Consider the following 19912-nt stretch of genomic DNA (forward strand, 5'->3'; position numbering starts at 1 on the left):
ATATTTGCAAAGTACTAAGGGTGTCTATCTGTGCCATCCAGCACCAGAATCCCACCAGTGTCAGGCATTCAGCAGAGATGATTTTTGAAAGTGGTCCCAACCCAGTGGCATTGGACTTTTCCTGTCCAATAGCTCTGTTCTGGATGCAAGACGGTGAGAAAGCAGAAGGCTTATAAACCATTGATATGAACTGGAAGAGAGGAAGTTCAGCACCAGAGAGTTACTCTAGTTATTGGGATGTGGCAATATGTAAGTTGAGTGACTCTGCGGTAGTGGGCATGGATGGGCTCTGGAATCAGGAACTATGAAGCATAGGAAAGCGGGGAAATATCTCCTTACTGTCTCACGCGCCTGTCCTGCGAATCTCTACAGCGTGCCACCCTGGAACTGGACTTGGGGATTTTGATGTATTTATATAAATTATGGTGACACATAAAGGTCTCATCCAAAATCTAGTACAAGGGCCTCGACATGGTAGAACACACACAGTTTCTGCCTCAAGGAACTTTAAAATCTAAAGGCCCTGAGATGCTGCAACATGAAACCCCTGTGCAGGGTAGGCTGACCAGATAGCAAGTGTGAAAAATCAGGATGGGGGTGGGGGGTAATAGGACCCTATATAGGAAAAAGCCCCAAATATTGGGACTGTCCCTATAAAATCAGGACATCTAGTCACTCTAGTGCAGGGGCACAGTCCCATTTACCTCAGTGGGGCTCTTTGTGGGTACATGGGTCCATCCACCTCCATTGTAGTGCAGGATCAGCACCTACATACTCAAAACTGACCTCATGGCTGCACGGCACTCGACCAGACCAGGCCCTACCATATTAACATTCTCTTCTGCCTACCTGCTCTTGATCAATTACCTATATAATATGAGGCTTGCATTCATGATCACTGTAAACATTGTTTACTAATAAACTAACTCTAATTTCTTCCTGTCTCATCACATACTGGCAGCTGTTCAAAGGAAAATTAGAGTGGGAAAAAGATTGTATGATCATACAGATGGAGCATTTTTTTCATATCGAAACTCTGTCTACAGATGTTCTCCCCAATTGACAATAATACATTCTGTCTTCTTAACCCCAGTTCATAGATGAGAATTTAATCAGTGAAGGGTGTGTACTTTTTACATTGAATGCGTGAATCTCTTACTTGACTGGCAACAATTTCTAAATTAATCACTGTTGGATAGCCTAAATCAGTTTTATGTAATCTCATTTGTTGCACATGTGCTCAGCGAATCAAGAGCATAATAATACAGTTGCATTATTCTGTCATAAAGATTTGCCAATTTAGAGGCCAGTTCCACTCAAATTAGAATTGGCTCCTTCACAAGGCTGTACAAATCTTAAAATACCAAGTTTTATGGGGCACTTTTACCATGTGGAAACCAGATGTAATTTTAATGAACTGAGCCCTTAAATTTATCAGGCTATCACAATTAGGGTTGGGCAAAATGGATTGAACAGAAACTTGCATAGCCTTGCTTTTCAAATCTTCACTTAAAAATCAAACCAAATCCAAAAGGAACTTTTATTTGATGTTTTAAAAATATATTTCATTAACTACTTCATTCTTTTTCATTTTTATCTCCTTGTGCACTTCAGGTTCCAAACTGGAAGTGCCTAAACATCACAAGATGTTGTTTTAGGGAAATTTCTAACCCAGTTTTGCAATCTGAAGTAGTTCATAGACTTTGGATAAGTATCTGAACCTGAAGAATGATCAAAGCATCTCATCCTTTCGAGGGTCTCCCCTTTCTACTCATAATATTTAACAATTCAAAAGCCACCAAACTAACCTTGATTTAAAGTGTATCTGAAAGAAAATGTATGATTAGTAACCTAAGGTATGCTTCTGAAGCCAAACCACATTATAATCCAGTACCATATGGCTCTAAGCATCCATAAAGGTTGTTCAAATATTTTTATTATAATGCACCATAATGTATGGTTTAACTTGGCTCCAGAAACAATGTGGACAGAGATTTAATTTTTTTAATTATAAAATATGTGGCCTCTGCAATTGCAGAATAGGAAAATGTTTACAAGTTTGAGATAAACCACATTAGGGAAATGTCATATCAGGCTGGCTAATTAAATTGTTTTGGTTTATTAAAAATATATAATCAAAGGGTTCATTGAAAACAGCCTAGAGCAAATGCAGAGAAATCCGTGATCAGTCACAAAGTTCAGAATGTTTTTAGCACACGAGTGCATTGCTCAACAAGTGTGCATATTTCAGACCACAAACTATTTTTGTCTAGACTAAGTCTACATAAGCAAAATAGTCTGAAAGATACTCTCTATTCCATAAAATCTGTTATGCCAACGGACCTGATTATAACACAGTAGTCCCATGATATGGTTTAGTCTGGCAGTGTAGATGAGACCCAAAGTGGGTTTTAATCATGAGCCCAAATCTCGTTTATCTCATGCAAAAGTCCAAGGAAGCCTGTCTAACAACATCTAAGTCACTCATTAGAACTGGAAATAGAATGCAAGTCTCCTGATTCCCTCAGATTTGTAATTAATCATGCTACTATACACTAAACTGATGGATTTTAGATTTTTCCACTACCACCTTTTAGATCCTTTTCTTAATCAGAGATTTACAATTTGAGATCTTTTAGTTTGGGATTACTAACTAAATCTTTGGCTTGTCTACACTGGCAATGAAACAACACTGCAACTTTCTTGCTCAGGGGTGTGAAAAAACAACCCCTGAACGCAGCAAGTTGGAGCGCTAGGAGCTACTCCCGTCATTGAGGTGTTGTTTTTTTTTTCTAGAGCCGGGACCACACAAGGCACGTTAAAGCACCTTAAGCTGCAAAAAAGGTGCAAGACAACCTGAGAGAATCAACAAGAGCTTGCCTGGGGCTGTTCAAATGAAAAAAGTCTTTTTTGACTTATAAAATAGCCTCTCTCAAAATCTGAAATTTCTGCAATGGTAGAAAGATTACCTACATCTGATGGAAAGTGAAGGGAGTAAACCTGTTTTAAAACTAACAGATCTTAATTGATTCAGCTGTCAAGTTTATCAAATTTCTCATTTTGTGCAATAGATTTCCTCCAAGAAACAGGTGTAAGCTGTTAGTGTAATGTCTATCATATTAGAATAGTATAACAGGGCACTGATATCAGAATATGAAGCTACCCAACTAGAGCTGAGGTAATTGGCATGTTAATTACATCAGACAAATAAATTGTGGAACTTGTTGTGGCAATTAATTCTCAGTGGGTGCAAACAGAATCACTTGGCCCTAAACTGAACACAGCTGGGTAGAGTTGCAGCTATTAGTGACTCATTTTAAATGTGCCTGAGAGATCCTATATCCTTAATCCATGTAATATATAGCATGTTGTGGAATGATAAATTGACAAGAACAAGGAAATTGCTATATCATAGTATCTAGGTTTATAGATTCATTCATTTTAAGGCCAGATGGGACCACTGTGATCAGCTAGCCCTGGTCTATGCTAGGAATTTACTTCGGTATAACTGTCTCTCGGGTACGAAAAATCCACACCCCTGAGAGACGTAGCTGTGCCAACCTAACCCCGGGCATAGACCAGCACGAGGTTGGTGGAAGAATTTCTTCTGTTGCCCTAGCTATCGCCTCTCCGGGAAGTAGATTTCCTACACCAACTGGAGAAGCCTTCCCATTGGTGTAGGCAGTGTCTATGCTGAAGTGCTACTATCCCTACTCTGACCTCCTGTATAACACAGGCCAAAATAATTTCTAGAGCAGCTCTTTTAGGAAAAACAACACACTTGTTTTTGTTCAGGATCTTTTTTTACCTTTATGTCTGAACAGATATTGACAAGGTCTAGCTAGAGTCATAGCTAGACATGCATCCGATGAAGTGGGTATTCACCCACGAAAGCTCATGCTCCAATATGTCTGTTAGTCTAAAAGGTGCCCCTCTGATACTAGAGTCACAGACTGTCTCTCATCTGTTTCCTAGCTTGTATTGGTTGAAATAGTAATGTTAACTTTACTTTCTAATTTTCTTTTTAATGACGAAATATTTTTCATTTAACATATGTATTGCAATCCCAATGAAATTACAAATATTACCTCAAATAGGACCCAATGTAATCTCCATGGCACATTAACTTGTGTCTTTAATATTGACTGAGGGGTATCAGTACATCATGCCAGCCTTAGTACATGTTGGTGCATATTTGAAAGCCTTGTGCCTGGGCTGTTCAGAATTCCCTCAGCTGAGCTGTATTGGGTTGGTGACTTCCTCAGAAATTGTGTGTGTGTATTTATACCCTCTCCCGCATAGACTTATTGGTACTATAGCACTCTGATCTTCCTTAATATATGGGCATAAAATTGTGGTTTATGGGAAGCATTATGATGAATTGTGCCAAAATGTAATGTATGGACCCTTATTGCGTGGACTCTTGGCACAGTACAGTGGAAGTCTGTTATGTTAAAGGGACAGTATGAACCTGGAAATCTAGACTGCTTAAAATAGAAAAGCAGTTTCAGGTACTATACCTGCCCTTTAGTCCTGCAACCAGTTTTTTTTTTTGGTGTGTGTGTGTGGGGAGGGTGATACAATTGTATTTCCTTTTGAAACAATATTTTCCCTCCACTGCTGCTATGTGAAAAATCCTCACAAAAAGGGAAAACAGCAAAATGATTCTACACAAAATGCTCTCAAATGTACAAACTATAGAAACTTCTCCACTCTAATCTTTGGTCTTATCTGCCCTAGACATTTTCTTACAATATTACACCATTGCACTACCACAGGTGTAGCTCCACAATTGGAACAGTGGGAGCACTAGTGGCAATAGGCTGCCAGTGTTGCAGTCGTTGTCTACTCCTGACTAGAGCTGGCTTACACAACAAAGAGGTTAAGACAACTGTGCTGCTGGTAACAAGAGTGGGAAATTTTAAGGAAAAATGTCTAATGCAGATGCAGTCTAGATACTAATCCTAGAAGCAGCCTGTAGGGGAAAATGGAATCAGAAGTGTGAAGTGATGATTAAACTGTCTGCATCCACTTAACACACAATCAAGAGAGTGCCAAATTACATTATGATACCCATGTGACATACTATGTCTCTGAGCATTTGGGAGGGTACTTCCCAGCACAGGTAGACAGCTGTGTGTTAGCTCTGCTCGAGCTGGTGCTCTAAAATAGCAGTGTGAACATGGTAATATGTTGTACTCAGGGCTAGCCTGTGCCACTGCAGTCACACTGCTATTTTTAGTGTGCCAGCTTCAGCAGATCTAGTGTGTTCCCAGAAACCCCCTCTGAAAGCCTATTATGCCAGTGCACAGTTCAGTTTATAGGTCTTGCCATGCCTGGTTGCCCTGGTGCTCTTCAGATATCATTTACACCAGGTACACAATTAAAGAACTGACAACTGACTGACCAAGGGGATATTCTTTCACACAAGTTTTTCCCATCCAAACAATACACAGTTGCTACTTTTCTAAGTAAACTAACATGGGTGTTGATTTTAAGGCTTTTTAAAGTACAGTTTGATGTACTGTGCAACAAAACCCATTTACAAATAAGCTCAAGTGGATTTCACAGGGTGACTTTATCAATACCCGTGAGAGGAAAGACTGTCCGGTAGTTCAGATGCTAGCCTGGGACTCTGAGACTGCAGGAGTGTTGTGAGGAGCTCTTTGACCAACAAGTTAGTGTCAGCAAGAATGTGAGATTGCTAAGTGTCATGAACTTTGGCCTATGACAAATCTTTCATTAGAAATGTCTCAAAATAAGAAGTTACTATGGAAAAGCTAATAGATTTTACTATCAGGGGCACAGGTGTAGTAATATGTATTTGGTGTATTTCCCTCTCTCTCTGATCTCCCCCTGCAAAAAAATTTTGCAATGTGTGCTGTACAGTAATATTCTAGTATGCTTAAGTTAAGGACCAACTATTATTTTTGATGCCCCATAAATCAGAGGGAATCAAGAAATTTCACTTCCATTTTTTGATGAAACTTCATTTTCTGTTGAATAACTCCTTATTAGGGTTTGTTTACACAGGGGACTAGCCACAGGATTAACAGCATGAAGGCACTCTCTTTAGTGAGGAATAAGAGTAGTAGCCATTCTAGGAGCTAGTGTGGAATAGCTATTGAACTTTAAATCCACACCTTACCTTATTTTGCAATAGCTTCCCCATACAGACAGGTCCTTCAACCTTGATTTTTAAAATAAGGTAGTTTTGCTATGCTCAGTATAGCAATAGCTAAACTGATTTAGGAGTCAAAATTGCATTAACAATCAAAGGGTCTTAAACTTCTAAATCAATTATGCATTGCAATGCTGAGCACAGAAACACCTACGTACCTTTACAAATCTTAGTCTTTAGCAGTTTATTTAGTGAACCATCAAAGGCTGGAGGTGGAAGAGTCCTATGCTAATAGTATCAAAGCAGCACACTGGGGTAAATATCTCAGCGTGAACCATACCTGACAGTGCATCTAGCTACTTAAGTGAAACTTACTTTTAATTTATTGGGGAAAAAAAATTCCCAAGAGCACTTGTTACAGCTCTTAATAAATGATAGTGCACGCCCCAGGATCATACAGCGAGCAGGAAAAAATCCGTGCTGGAGTTGTTGACCATTGAAGGGCAAGGATCAGAGTGGAGGGGAAGGGATTCTGGCTTCCTCCCTACGGATAAAATCACTCTCCGCTTCTAGTTAGCCCGGAAAGGGGCGGGGGGATGGGTGCGAGCCGTCTGTCAAAGCAGTGGTGGGTAACAGGCGGCCTTGTAGCCCTCAGTCACGTCAGATGTGAAAAAAATTGTCCAAGTTAATTTCATTAACACCCCTTTGTCCCCTGGCTCCGGGCCAGGAGCCGGCGAGGCTGCCGAGGCAGCTGCCCCCAGGCTCGGGGGAGGGGGAGAGCCCGGGACACACGGACGGAGCCCAGCTGCTGAGCCCCCCTCCAGCAGTAGTGGCAGCGCGCCGGGGCTGGGCCGGGTCCCTCCCAGCTGCGCTGGGGCGCCCAGGCCGCCTCCCACGCCCTCCGCCCCGCATTGGCGGACTCCACAAGGGCCGTGCCCCGCGGGCAGGCGCGGCGCAGCGCAGCGCCCGCCCTCCCGCCGCGCGGCTCCGGCTGCCCGGGGCTGGGAAGAGCGGGAGCCGCGGCGGGGAGCCGGCAGGATGATAGTGACACGTGAGTGCGCGGGGCGGCGGCGGCGGAGGGGAGCAGCGGGGCCGAGACCGATGGGCGCCCGGGGCCGGGCGGGGGGTGCCGGGGGTCGGGCGGCTCGGTGAGCCGCCAGGGGCTGCCGCTGGTGCTGCGCTGTCTGGCTGCGGACTCGGGCCCGCCCTGACCGACACCCTACCCAGAAACCTGCCTTGGTGAGGGCTGTGGGGTGCGCGTCTCTTTCTCCTAACCTTAGTGAATAGCCCCCCCCCCAATCCCTCCAGGGTGCTGGCCGGGGTGGCTTTGAGTTGGGCACGCCCCAGTTTTTCACCCGTTAGCTGAAGTCTTTCTGCAGTCGGGCTTGTGGCCAGGCCGGGTGAGAGAACGTAGGTTTTCTTTTCCCTGCTGTTATTCTTCCCTTTAAAGCGTCAGTGGCCTAGGTTCTTCAGAGACTATCTTGACCTTGAACTCGCTGATTGTGTGTCTCCCGCAGTACATGCGGTAGGGTAAACTGAGGCACAGAGCAGTTAGGTGACTACTACGCTTTAGCTCACTTACAGATAAAAACCTCCTCCTCATAACTGCAACAGGACACATACTCTTCACGTGTATTCCGTTCAAAACAAGTAAATAGGCATGTGTTAGGAGGGGTGGCATTTCCCCCTTCACCTTGCCAGGAGATTATGGTTTAAACATTTGGTAGGGACTCTCCAGTTAACATTGGTAGTGCACAAGGTGCTGCTCAAATTCATGTGGTTCCAGGGGAGTTTACAACTGCGACATTGATTGCAAAGCTGAGCCAAAGCAAATAGTTGTGTCTCCGGGGTATACTGGAAGACTTGACTCCCAAGGACAGAGCTGTAATGTGGGTGAGTGTATATGCTGGCAGGCAGTGACGTTGAATTGTGACAGCAGTACTCTAGAGAAAACATAATGTACTTTTTTAGGGGAAAAGGATCTATTGAAAGGGTTTGAGGGCATATGCTTTTAATTGAAGTGAATGGCCAGAAACAATTATATCCAGTACTTAAGTGGATTGTGAGGTATACTTTTTTGTTTAGAACTACAAGTGTTTGTAAATACATTTGTGGTACTGCCGGAGGCTAGAAATCTGATTTGTGATACCTGTTGGAATTTTGGTGTACAGCTGGGCAACACATTGGGATTTGGGTGGATCTAGTCCAATGGATGTGTTTTCCGCCGCACATGTGCAGATGGGAATTGGCTTCCTCGGAGCTGAAGTTTATGGACAACTGATAAGAAATTTTACAGATGCAACACGGAATACAGACCAAGGATGACAGGAAGGACTAATAAGTTTATCTGCAACCTGGATCAGCCCCAGAGACAACAGCTTGAATCACAGCCCACAATGAAACCAAGCAAGAGACTTCATGAAGAATCTGTTAGCTTAGTAGGTGCTGGGTAGGCTAATTTGTTGTAGGAACAATGCATTCTGGAGTTTGGCATCTGGCTGCTGCAGCTGCCAAGCATGTCCCATGCATGTTGACTCCAGTTCTGGAGCAGATGGAGGTGGTTGAGAAGGACAATAGATTCAGCATTACCAGTAACAGAAGGAGGCAGCAGCAGCATCTGATTAGTATTAGGGCCATCTGCTTTGCTGTATGGTTTTTTTTTGTAGGCTTGCCTTTTGCTGTCATAGTAAGATTATTGTATTATGGAAAAAATCCTTCATGTGTCACATCAGGATCAAGAGGGAACAAAACTCTTTTGAATTATTTCTATAGCCTCACAAATTGGCATCCTAGCCTAATCATGTAAAGTTAAAATTAATTCTACACTAATTGTTCTCTCCTTTGTACCTGCTGTGAGTGAGGAGGAGATGCTGCTACACTTCCTGGTGAGCTGGGAGTGTTGAGCAAATCTTACTTTTCATAGCAATTTCTTAAGCAATTTAGTGCTGCTGAAATGGAGAGTCCTGGGATAATTGGTATGGAGTTGCTGCAAGCAGCAGGAATGTTCAACATCTGCAAGGTTTTGGAACAATTTCAGACTTAAAAATCCTCCCTCTTCAATTTTCTTAAACCCTGATCACCATCTAATTCGTATCCATCAAAACTGGAAAACTGCATTGTGACATGAAGGTGAAAGATGTGCATTTACCTTGATCTTGATTATGGAGATATTATAGTTTTCAAATGCAGGAAATGGTAGCGAGGGACAACTGTTTTTAAAAACAAAACAAAAAAACCCCCCCAAACAATACATTAAGAATGAGTTTTATGTTCAGTATATTGCAGCAATACTGTCAAGTATAAATTTATATGCTGTAGTTTTAAACAAATATCCTTAACTGTTACTTTGTTTTAATAATTTAAGATATTAGTATTTTTAAATTCTAAAGTACTAGTCACCATTCATACTGTTTGTTTACAATGAAGTATTCATCATTTTAGACTGAGATTAGACTAGTTTGTTTCATGTGCTCTTTCTGGTTAGTTTCATTTTCTGCCTTTCCTATACTATCACAGGACTGCTGTTCTTGGGCAGCAAACACTGCAGAGGGTATGCTTAAATTCAAATCTTCATTGACATTTTAATAAAAACATGAACATTCATATTAATGTAAGCATTTGTTTGGTTTTTGAACCTAATCATCCCTTCTAAATTTTGGTTATGTGATAACCAGCCTACGTAACTCTATTACAATCCTATATGGAAAATTGGCACAGGTCATGCATTTTTGTTTTGCTTCCCATAAACATTTGGCAGTGACCCTATCACCTTTGGCGCAAGAGAAAACAGCTAATTTTAAAGTGCTGCCTCTAATCTCTGATAAACTAATGGGGCTTGCAGGAAATGGAAATTTTCCAACTGCTTAAATATTTATAAAACCAAACAGTGTATTTAATGTGTGAGGAGGAGTTGCCATGTCAGAGTAACTCTGGTATTTCATACCATATACAGATAATGCCGTACGATCTCTAGGAATCTGCCTTCTGCTCAATCCTGAGAAAGAGGATGTAATTGTAATAGAATTTGGAGTGTCATTCCTGCGCCAGCTTTTCAAAGGATCTCCCATTTCCTGCTTCTATTTAGGAGGGGCTGACTCCTTCCCTACAAGCATCTGAGCAGCTATATTGGCATAAAAAAGAGTAAGCAGTTAGAATCATGCTGTGTTTACTAGCATCTCTATTTTTAAAAAGTTGGTCAATAAGTCTATTGATAGATCCTGTTGTTTTTGCCCCTATACAATTACACAGATACTACAATTCTAATAATTTAGTGAGGTTGGTAGTTATTGATAGTGGCTAACACACAAAGTTTGTACACCTGTTACAAGAACTGTACAAATATTTATTAATCCCCATACCACTTTAAGGTAAAATACATACCTTGATTTCACAGTTGGAGAGAACTGAGACTGGGAGGGGCAAAGTGGCCGTGGGACAGAGCAGGTATTAGAAGTCAAAAGTTCATGTCTCTTTCTTCTGCATAAACTACTAGGCTAGGCTGCTTCCCTGATCAAAAAGTAACATGGGTGACCATTTCAACAGGCTAAATAACTATTTGTAAGGCGATGGGCTCTGCTCTACATAAACGGGTATCTCAGACTCCAGTTTAGTCCTCACTGAGCTTTCGTGGCTCTTAGCTACGCTTTTAAAGCACTGTGTTAGTTTACAGAGCAATAATATTCATGATTATAGTAGCTCAGTTAAACCAGGATTCAGAAGTTCCTTGTTACATCTCTAACACTTGGTGCCCAAGTTTGATACTATACTGTTGGTACAATACAGTGCCATGCCTTCATGAGTATTGCCCTTTTTTCAGGTGTTAACATTTTGGGGGTGAGGGAACACTCTGTGTGCATCCATAGAAAACATCAGTTGGGTATTTAATATGTATGTCATTGCTGCCAAATAGCTCTTCAGACATCGTATGTCTTAAATTTCCTTGCTGTCAGGCCGCAAACTGGCCTGGCACATCAGGAGTCTGATGTAGGTCAACACAAATTTTCCTTTTGATAAGGTTTATTTCCTCCTCTCAGGTTGATTAGTATCATATTGGTACAGTTTTTTGGGGGGGGGGGGGAAGAGTAGGGAATGTCCTTAGATCATATCTAAACAGCTGGGACTCTATTTTCCAATGATCTTAATTCCCATTAGAGCTGCACCTAAATCTTCCCTGGATGTCCGTGGCATCCACCGACTTTTTAGAGCATTTTGGCAACCATTTCTATCAGTGAAATAATAACTGCTAGATTGTTTCAAAAGTTGTAACATGGGAACAGATATAGAGTAAGGAGTGTATTGATGCTTCCTGTACAGAAGCCTGGTAACAGAGGGGCAGCAGGCCAAGATGAACGTATTCAAAGGGGAGGAGTACAGATATCAATATTAAGAGCCCTTTATACCAAAACAAAGGGCTTCATTGTGTGGACGGGTGCAGGGTTAATTCGATTTAACACTGCTAAATTCGAGATAAACTCGTAGTGTAAACCAGGCCAAAGTAAAGAACTTTGTAGTATCTGTAACCTTTGTGTACAGTGCTGCATTGAAATACCTGAAGGTAGAAATTCATTTAGCTACAGAATAGAGGTGACAGCAGTACAACTTTTCCGAAGCTGCCTTGACCTTGTTCCAGAAGGGACCACCACTGGGGTGATAAGGTCATTGTGTCCAGGATCATTAGCTGATGGAAAAATTACTAATGGAAACATTTTTTAAGCTTCCTTCCTGGATTAGTTTTTTCTTGATTCAATTCGCAGTGGAAATGTAGCTGTAGTTTCAGAAGGAAGCTCTGGGTTACTTTAACCTGGGAAACTATTTAACATTTATGGGACTATGTAGACTCTTCTGTCTTTGCTGGAAAAAAGATGTGCTTAACTTAATTAACGCGAGTTAAAGTCCTAATGAAGACAAGGCAGGGCGTAGTTTACTTTTTGCGGAGTTAGCAGGTTGAGTTAAAGACTATGGTGAACTTAAGGTTTCCTTGACCTGCTGATTTGTGTGAAAACTAAAATGGCCTTACCTAACACAAGGTCAAATTCTAGTGAAGACAGCTCGAGTTAAGAACAAAGCTTTTTTCCTAGTAAAGGTAATGCCTAAAGATTTATTCTTCTTCTTTTCCCTTATTGTGGGTATGTCATTTAGGAATGTGCGTGTGATTTATCAATCTGTTCCTGATTTTTTTGTTAAAGGCTATGCTTTGATAAAATTATGTGCAAACTAGGGGCAGTTGGACCTGAAATGTGTATTATGAGAGCAGCAGCAATGGTGTATTTAGACTGTTGAAGTTGGCATAGTGGCATAGAAATAAGTATGTGAAAAATTTAAAAAATGGAGAGAAGTGAATCAGTCTATTTAAAACAAATGTCATTTCAACCTACTTACTTGAAGGTGAAAATGGGTGTGCATTGCAATAGGATTACCTAAATTAATCAAACTGAGCTTATTTGACTTAGTAATAAAATAGATTCAGAGCTGAGAGATTTAAAATTCACTTTATGAAGAAGGAGCAAAGCAGTACATTCATGAAAAAACTAGAAATACATAGATTAATTCCTTCACCTTACTAAACTGGTAACTTACTGCTGAATATTTCAAGCAAAATCAGGCGATGCATTCCTATGCATAAATGTATGGAATGCATTTTTTTTGTTTAGAAAACATATTTTAACAAACCAGTTTGTTCCTTCAGTCTAATATGCCAGATTCTGAAGCTCTTCCTAAAGATTTGAGGAGAATGCACAGGGACTGTCTGTGTGTCAGACAAGCCTTGACAGTTTGGTTGTACTCATAACTCAACTAGAAGTATACCTAGGAAGGAGACGAGTGCAGTTCAGGATTCCTCTCCTCCACAACAGACACTAGTAACTTCCAATATTGGCACAGTTTAGAAGCAGCTGGTATGTGCTCTTCCAACAGCATACTAAACTTGTTTACATTTTTAAGGCATCTGGTGAGTGTTCTGTATTTCTGTAAGGTTATGCTTTGCCTCTGCTCCTGTGGGAATGTTATAGTATTGGCCATAATTGCTATAAAATGAGCAGTTGATTCCTGATATCTGTTGTTCTGAAGTAACTACCAAGTGGAATTGATAGTGGGCAAGGAACAAAATATTAAGACTCTACCAACGTACTATACTGGGGCAAATTCTTGTTACTAAGAACTAGTAAGTGGTGTTCAATGTTACTAATGGTGTGCTGGTCTTCCAGTTTAACTAATAAAGTAGTATTCTCTGCTATGTGTATGTCCTGCTGTCATGCCTAAGAGTCAGTATGTGTGACTGGGCATTGATATCTTGGACCAGTAGCTGGACATATGTATCATATATCCTTTTTTGTTCATTCCAACGTATAACAGATGTTTCAGAGCACAAGATTTTCACAAATGTATGATGTAGACTGGTATACTATATAGCAAATATACCCCACTTTCAACATATTTGTATGTTTTCATCTACTCTACAGTGGAATAAATAGTGTGTGTGTGTGTGATGCCAAATGGTAAACTAGCAGAACTCACATATGCAGGTGTCCTCAGGAATCCACCTTTGTGGGGTCATACAGAATAATCTTGCTTATTTAAAAAGTTACCCTAATTGCTTGATCTTTAAATTTTTTGTTCACCACTGAAAGTCAACCTTTTGTTTTATTACAGAAATTGAAGCCAAAGAAGCCTGTGACTGGCTGAGGGCTGCTGGTTTCCCCCAATATGCTCAGTTATTTGAAGGTACTGTATGATCTGTACATCTGATATTAAATCCAACTAGAATCCCTTTTTAAAAAAAAAGTTCAGAGCCCAGTACCTTTGACCACACTTATACTGTAGGCACAGCCATATTGTTGTAACGAGTTCATACAAATTTAATCTGATACAGTTTAACAAACAAAACATGGAGTTGAGTTGTGCGCATGGAAACTATATCTTAAGTTAATGTTTGAGCAGCAATGTAAAGGGTTTAAAAAAAAAATGGGGAGCAAATAATGAGTAATAGGCTCTGGTAGCAGAGATTGAAATTCAGGTTGAATTTCAGTTTCCCTACTTTTTAATAGCTCAGAACTTTTTCAATCTCCTTCCTTTTTGGCTGAAATTTTCCACGTTTAGTTTTTTACTCCTAGCAATCCCTCAAGTTCTCTCTCCACCCTTCCAGAAATGCTTGAACATAGTTGTTTGAACCACTTTTTTAAGTGGGGGGAATACTCTTCCAATCAAAAATGTCTCAAATAGATTGTAAGTTCAGTCTCAGCTTGTTCTCATAGTGTTATTGGGCTATAAGGGTTATGCCAAGTTTGGAAAAAATGATTGTCATTTTAAAGTTATAAACATTTAAAAACAGAGCAGTTTTATGTGTGCATGTTAGAAGTATGCTTTTTAATATTTATCAGTCTAAACTTTTGATTTAGGATAGCTGGGTTGAGGGGACGTGAAACCAAATAGCTATAGATCAAGGAAGTTACAAACATCACTGGCAACACTTCCTTTCTTTAAAACAGACCAGCAAACAAATCAGTGATTGCAACATTAAGATTGAGAAATCAAATAGTCAAAGCTGAGCTTGGAAGTCATATGCCTTAAAATGTGGTGTCTCATGATATCCTTTGTCAGACTGAAATAGATAGTAGATATAAACTAGCGTGTTATATGCAACCTTACAGTTTGTGTAGATACTCAGGGTACCATACTGTATAATGCTCTCTGAATTAGCCTGAGGATGGAATGCAGTGTTCTGACTTTGCTTGATATCTAAATCTCAATAAAAGAATCCAAGAAAAACATTGCCAGTGGAACTAGCAGGCTCCTTGATCTGGGAGGGTAGATCTCAAAATCTGGGCTGTCAAACTTTAATCATACTTTTAAACTGGAGAACTGACTTTACTCAGGTGTTGCATGTTTTGTTGAGCTCATTAAAGTTTAAGCAGAGTGTCCCAGGCCAATGGGGTCTGCGGGAAGCGGCGCAGGCCGAGGGATGTGCTGGCCACCACTTCCGGCCGCCCCCATTGGCCTGGAGCGGTGAACCGTGGCCAGTGGGAGCCGTGATCGGCTGAACCTGCGGACGCAGCAGGTAAACAAACTGGCCCAGCGTGCCAGGGTGCTTGCCCAGAGTGCCAGGGTGCTTACCCTGGCGGGTCGTGGGCCAAAAGTTGCCAATCCCTGGTCTAGGCTGTGTAGTGGGCAGGTCCTTACCATAGACAAGATTTTTGTAAGAAATTCCAGTTTTATAAATACATGTAGGCAGTATTGCCATATCGTAACTTTATCGTGATTCTAGCAATTTTGGTATTTTTTTGACAAAATATTTAGACTCTGCTTGCCATCACATTTCAGTTTAAGTTAAATAAAACTAAGAACCTTGGTTTAATGCAACCTAATAGCCTAGTCTTGTAAACACTGAGGCCCCAGTCCAGCAAACATTTATGCAAATGAGCAGAGCTGTCCCTTGGTTACATTGAATCGGGACGACTGCCCCAGACCCCACGCTTTGGGGGGGCCCTGCACTTCGATAAAATCATGAGGAGGTGAGCCAGGTGGGTGAGTGGGGTTAGGAGGTGAGCAGCAGGTGCGGGGGCTAGGAGGAGCCGCCCTACCAGAACCTCCCCCTCCCCCCAGCACCTCCTGCCCCTCAGCCAGGCCCCACCGATTAGCGCCTCCCCTCCCTCCAGCGCCTGCTGCGGAGCAGATGTTTCGTGGTCAGGAGGTTCTGGGGGGGAGGGGAGAGGAGCAAAAGCACAGCGTGCTTGGGTGGGGTGGGTGTGGAAAGAAGCAGGGTGGAGTGGGGTGAGGTCTGGGGGGAGCACCCCCAGCAGATTGGAAACTCGGCGCCTATGTCCCAGGTACTGCACCTCCTCTAGGGATAGCCCTGCGTGTGAGTAATCCCATTGAGGGCATGTGCGTAAAATTATGCATATGTAATTGCTTGGAGGATGGGGCCCTTAGTTATTTAGTTTTATCTAGCTTGAAATGTGATGGCAAGTCCTGTTTAACTTCTTTGCAGATGTTCATATTATGATCCTTGTCAAAAGAGAAGTAGGGTTGGCAGAATTTAATTTTTTTTTCATTTTTTTTTTTTAAATAATTTCAGGAGATATCAGTGTGTGATTTTTTTTTTTAAGCTTTTTTCAATTTTTATCTTTTTTTTAAGTTTCACAGTTGCAGGAAATTATTGGGAGAGGTCATGCAATGGAAGGGTCAGACAATTATTTTATGATTGTTGAAATGAGTTTTGAGAAGAAAAAAGTTAAAGCTTATTACCATTAAAACACATTGTCTTCATCACATATCAAAATATACAAAGTAAATAGCCTTAAATCAAACTCTTAAGTTCTCAAGCAGCGTTTTTCTTACTTTGCCTAACTGTAAATCTCGATTAATGGTGATGGATATATTTTTTTTCATTGCTCTTTGTGTGTATGATAAAATTGATGTTTTACTGATAAAAATCTAAACCCTCCAAGCTTAATTATAAATATTTTGTATTCACAGACATGCAGTTTCCTATCGACATCAAAACTGTGAGGAAAGATCATGAATTTTTAGATCGAGATGCTATTGATTCTCTGTTCAGGTAAATATTATTAGTTTGAATTTTCCCCCAGCCTAGCACACATGAAAATTATGCTTATAATGTTTAGCATTTAACATACTCCTTTTGAGGGTATGTTGTTTTTCTTTGTTTAACAGATGACTTGTCTAACATCCCAGTTCAGGAAAGCTCTTAAGCAAATGCTTAAGTCCCATTGAAACCAATGGCCTTACATACTTAAAAGTTAAGTAGGTGCTTAAGTGAATGAGTTTCTCTATAGCAAAGCTATTTTCTCTGTGTACAGAGTGCGATGGAATATACTACTCTGGCTATCACTTAATCCATTCACCATCAGAATCACATCTCAGCATTTCACATTGATGCCAAAGTGATTACTTATGTGATACGATTTAAAAAAAAAACCACACAACCTGAGAAAGTCCTAGTGATCTACTTTAGTCCCATCAGTTTTTTTCTTATGTTTTAAAACATTAATTTGACCAAGATTTTTTTTTTCTTTGCCAAAGTCTTACATTGATGTAGCATCCTTCACAATCACCAAAGGTTTCTTAAGCTTTTATTAATGATTGGTTATAGTCCTCTCTTCAAACTTGGCGAGGGGAGGACTCTAGCTGTAGACATCATGTAACTGCAGAACTGGGTTGGTGGTTTGAGGACATTTCAGGAACCCACAGCAGAAAGTCAGTTACTACTGGCAGAAGTTCAGACTGTTTTTAAGAGTTCAAGAGTAGTTATGAGAATGTCTGTCTGCTTTTATAATTTGGGTTAAGGTCTCAAGTCCTTTTTTTTCCTCCCCTCCCCCACCCCCTTCCCCTAGACGGTTAAATACACTGAACAAGTGTGCAGCAATGAAAGTGGAAATAAGTCATCAGAGAAAGCGGGTATGTCTTTAAATTTTCATTTCATAACTTAGCCAAATAGAGCATTTTAAAAAAATAACATAACTTGGCGCACATGTCATTGCCTAGTAAGACAAAAGTTTTACTCATAGATTTTTAATGCTTATGAATTGACAAGTGGACTGCACAGGGGCCCTGACTCAACATGTGCTTAAGTGCTGCCCTGACTAGGGAGACTCTTCAGAGTCAGGGCCTGAAAAATTGTGCTCAGAGGAGGGCTCTGTGCAACCTTTCTGTATCCTTGAATCTCAACTGATCTATAGGTGAGGTTCTGCAGTGTTGTAGTTATGTTGGTCCCAGGATATTAGAGAGACAAGGTCAGTGAGAGAGACAAGCTATTGAGCTTACACAAAGCTCTTATTCAGGCCTGAACTTCCTCTTCTGGCCTCCAAACAATCCCCCAACTCATCATCAGAAGCAAGCTCCCCCCTAGAGTAGGACACACCAACTCCAAGTGGCAACAGACCTTGCCAGAACAACAGATGCAAAACCTATAGAAATAGCTCCATCGCTATGATGATCAACATCCCACACAACACACCTTTCAAGATCTATGGGTCTTGCACATGCTTAAAACAACATGGTGGTGTCCCTCATCCAGTGCACTAAATGACCCAGTAACGACTATATGGGTGAAATGAGACAGTCACCTATGCTCTTGAATTAATTCACAAAGAAAAATAAGACAAACACCAGATCACCTGTGAGTGAACACTTTTCACAAAGCGATCGCTCTGTCTGACCTCTGTCCTCATTCTCAAAGGAGATCTGCAGAATGTTTTCGAAAGATGAGCCTGGGAACTTAAATTCATAATTCTGCTAGACACTAAAAATCATGGACTTAAATAGAGACACTGGATTTGTGGCTTATTACAACAGTCTTTAACCCACTGACTACCCACGCCCCCTTCTCTGTGACTGGAGAGGTGTTAATGAGAGGTTTCAGCTAGAATGGTCCCTTGAAATATGTGTTAACTACTTATGCTAAACAATCTGTTCCACCTTGTATTTAGCTGTAACACTGTGAATGCGTTTCCCAGAACTGAAGAAGAGTTCTGTGTAAGGCTGTCTATGCTACACATCTTTTAGCGACACATCTTTTGGCTGTCTCACCACAACCATGCCACTAAAAGTCATGCAGCGTATCTGCTGTTTGTCTCTCCTACTGACAAAAAAAACTTCTACCCCCCACCGAGTGGCGTTTGTGTTGTCGGCAGAGCGCTCCTGCCTACAAAATGCTGTTCACACTGGCACTTGTCGCGGCAAAACTTTTGTCTTTCGGGGCAACAGGGTTTAAACACCTCTGAAAGACAAAAGTTTTGTCATTCAATTGCCAGTGTAGACATAGCCTACGCTGAAAAGCTTGCATCTCTCACCAGTAGAAGTTGGTCTAATAAATGATATTTGCTCACTCACCTTGTCTGTCTTCAAGTGAGAAGGTAATTTATTCTCCATGGGCTTGTCCGCAATAGGGAAAAGCCTAGGATTCCCTTGACTAGTTTTGCCACTCTGCACTGGGATTTTAAAGAGAGCTAATTATCATGTTGTTTAAAAAAACTCATACCATTTTCCGTAGTGTGGACAAACCCTTTGAGACTGCCAATGCAGGTGCCCATGAGTATGGGATTTTGATTAAGGAAGGTTTTGCTTCTCTTATGCTATTCTGTGAAAAGTTCCATATATCGCTGTCAGTCACTTGAACCTACACACACTTGTTTTATTGGACTCAGTGTGCTCGTCCTTTGATTTGGATAAATTTTTAACTTGTTTGTTGGCTACTGACACTGCCTTTTGTTTTCAGACAAATGAGTGGCTAGAGAATTATAAAGTGCGCACTGCGGATGTATTTTTCTAAAGCACTTAAGAGCACAAAGCCCCTTGACAGTCAATGGGACTAGTGTGCCTAAGTCACTTAGCTATAGGGATGCCAACTTTCTACTTGCACAAAACTGAACACACTTGCCCCGCCCCCTACACCTTCTCCGAGGCCTTGCCCCCCCCGGCTCACTCTATTCCCCCCTTCCCTCTGTTGCTCACTCTCCCCACCTTCACTCGCTCATTTTCATTGGGCTGGCTCAAGGGGCTGGTTTGTGGGAGAGCGAGAGGGCTCCAGCTGGGGGTGTGGGCACACTGGATTGGGGCCAGAAATGAGGAGTTCAGAATGCAGGAGGAGGCTCCAGGCTGAGGCAATGTGTTGGGATGTGAGAGGGGGTGCGGGCTCTGGGGTGGGGCCAGGGATGAGGGGTTTGGGGCATAGGAGGGGGCTCTGAGCTGGGGGGTGGAGCCGAGGTGTTTGGAGTATGGGGGAGGGGGGCTCCAGGGTGAGTCAGGGAGTTCGGGTGCAGGAGGGTTCTCCAGGCT

At 41.5% G+C, this 19912-nt stretch overlaps 1 protein-coding gene across 4 annotated transcripts in view; it reads left to right on the forward strand.

Moving 5' to 3' along the window:
- LOC123375702 (rho GTPase-activating protein 7-like) overlaps positions 1-19912 on the forward strand; it is a 149512-nt gene that overhangs the window by 109778 nt on the left and 19822 nt on the right. For 2 of the 4 annotated variants that reach the window (XM_045026860.1, XM_045026863.1), the window contains 3 exons: positions 13769-13840; positions 16592-16673; positions 17470-17533. In XM_045026860.1, the coding sequence (XP_044882795.1) occupies positions 13769-13840; positions 16592-16673; positions 17470-17533 (218 nt within the window). Of the gene's footprint in view, positions 1-7045; positions 7173-7339; positions 7361-13768; positions 13841-16591; positions 16674-17469; positions 17534-19912 lie in introns of those variants that run through there. The other 2 variants (XM_045026861.1, XM_045026864.1) reach the window with 2 other exon arrangements.

This window comes from Mauremys mutica, chromosome 8 (genome assembly GCF_020497125.1).
Source record: "Mauremys mutica isolate MM-2020 ecotype Southern chromosome 8, ASM2049712v1, whole genome shotgun sequence".
NCBI lineage: Eukaryota > Metazoa > Chordata > Testudines > Geoemydidae > Mauremys > Mauremys mutica.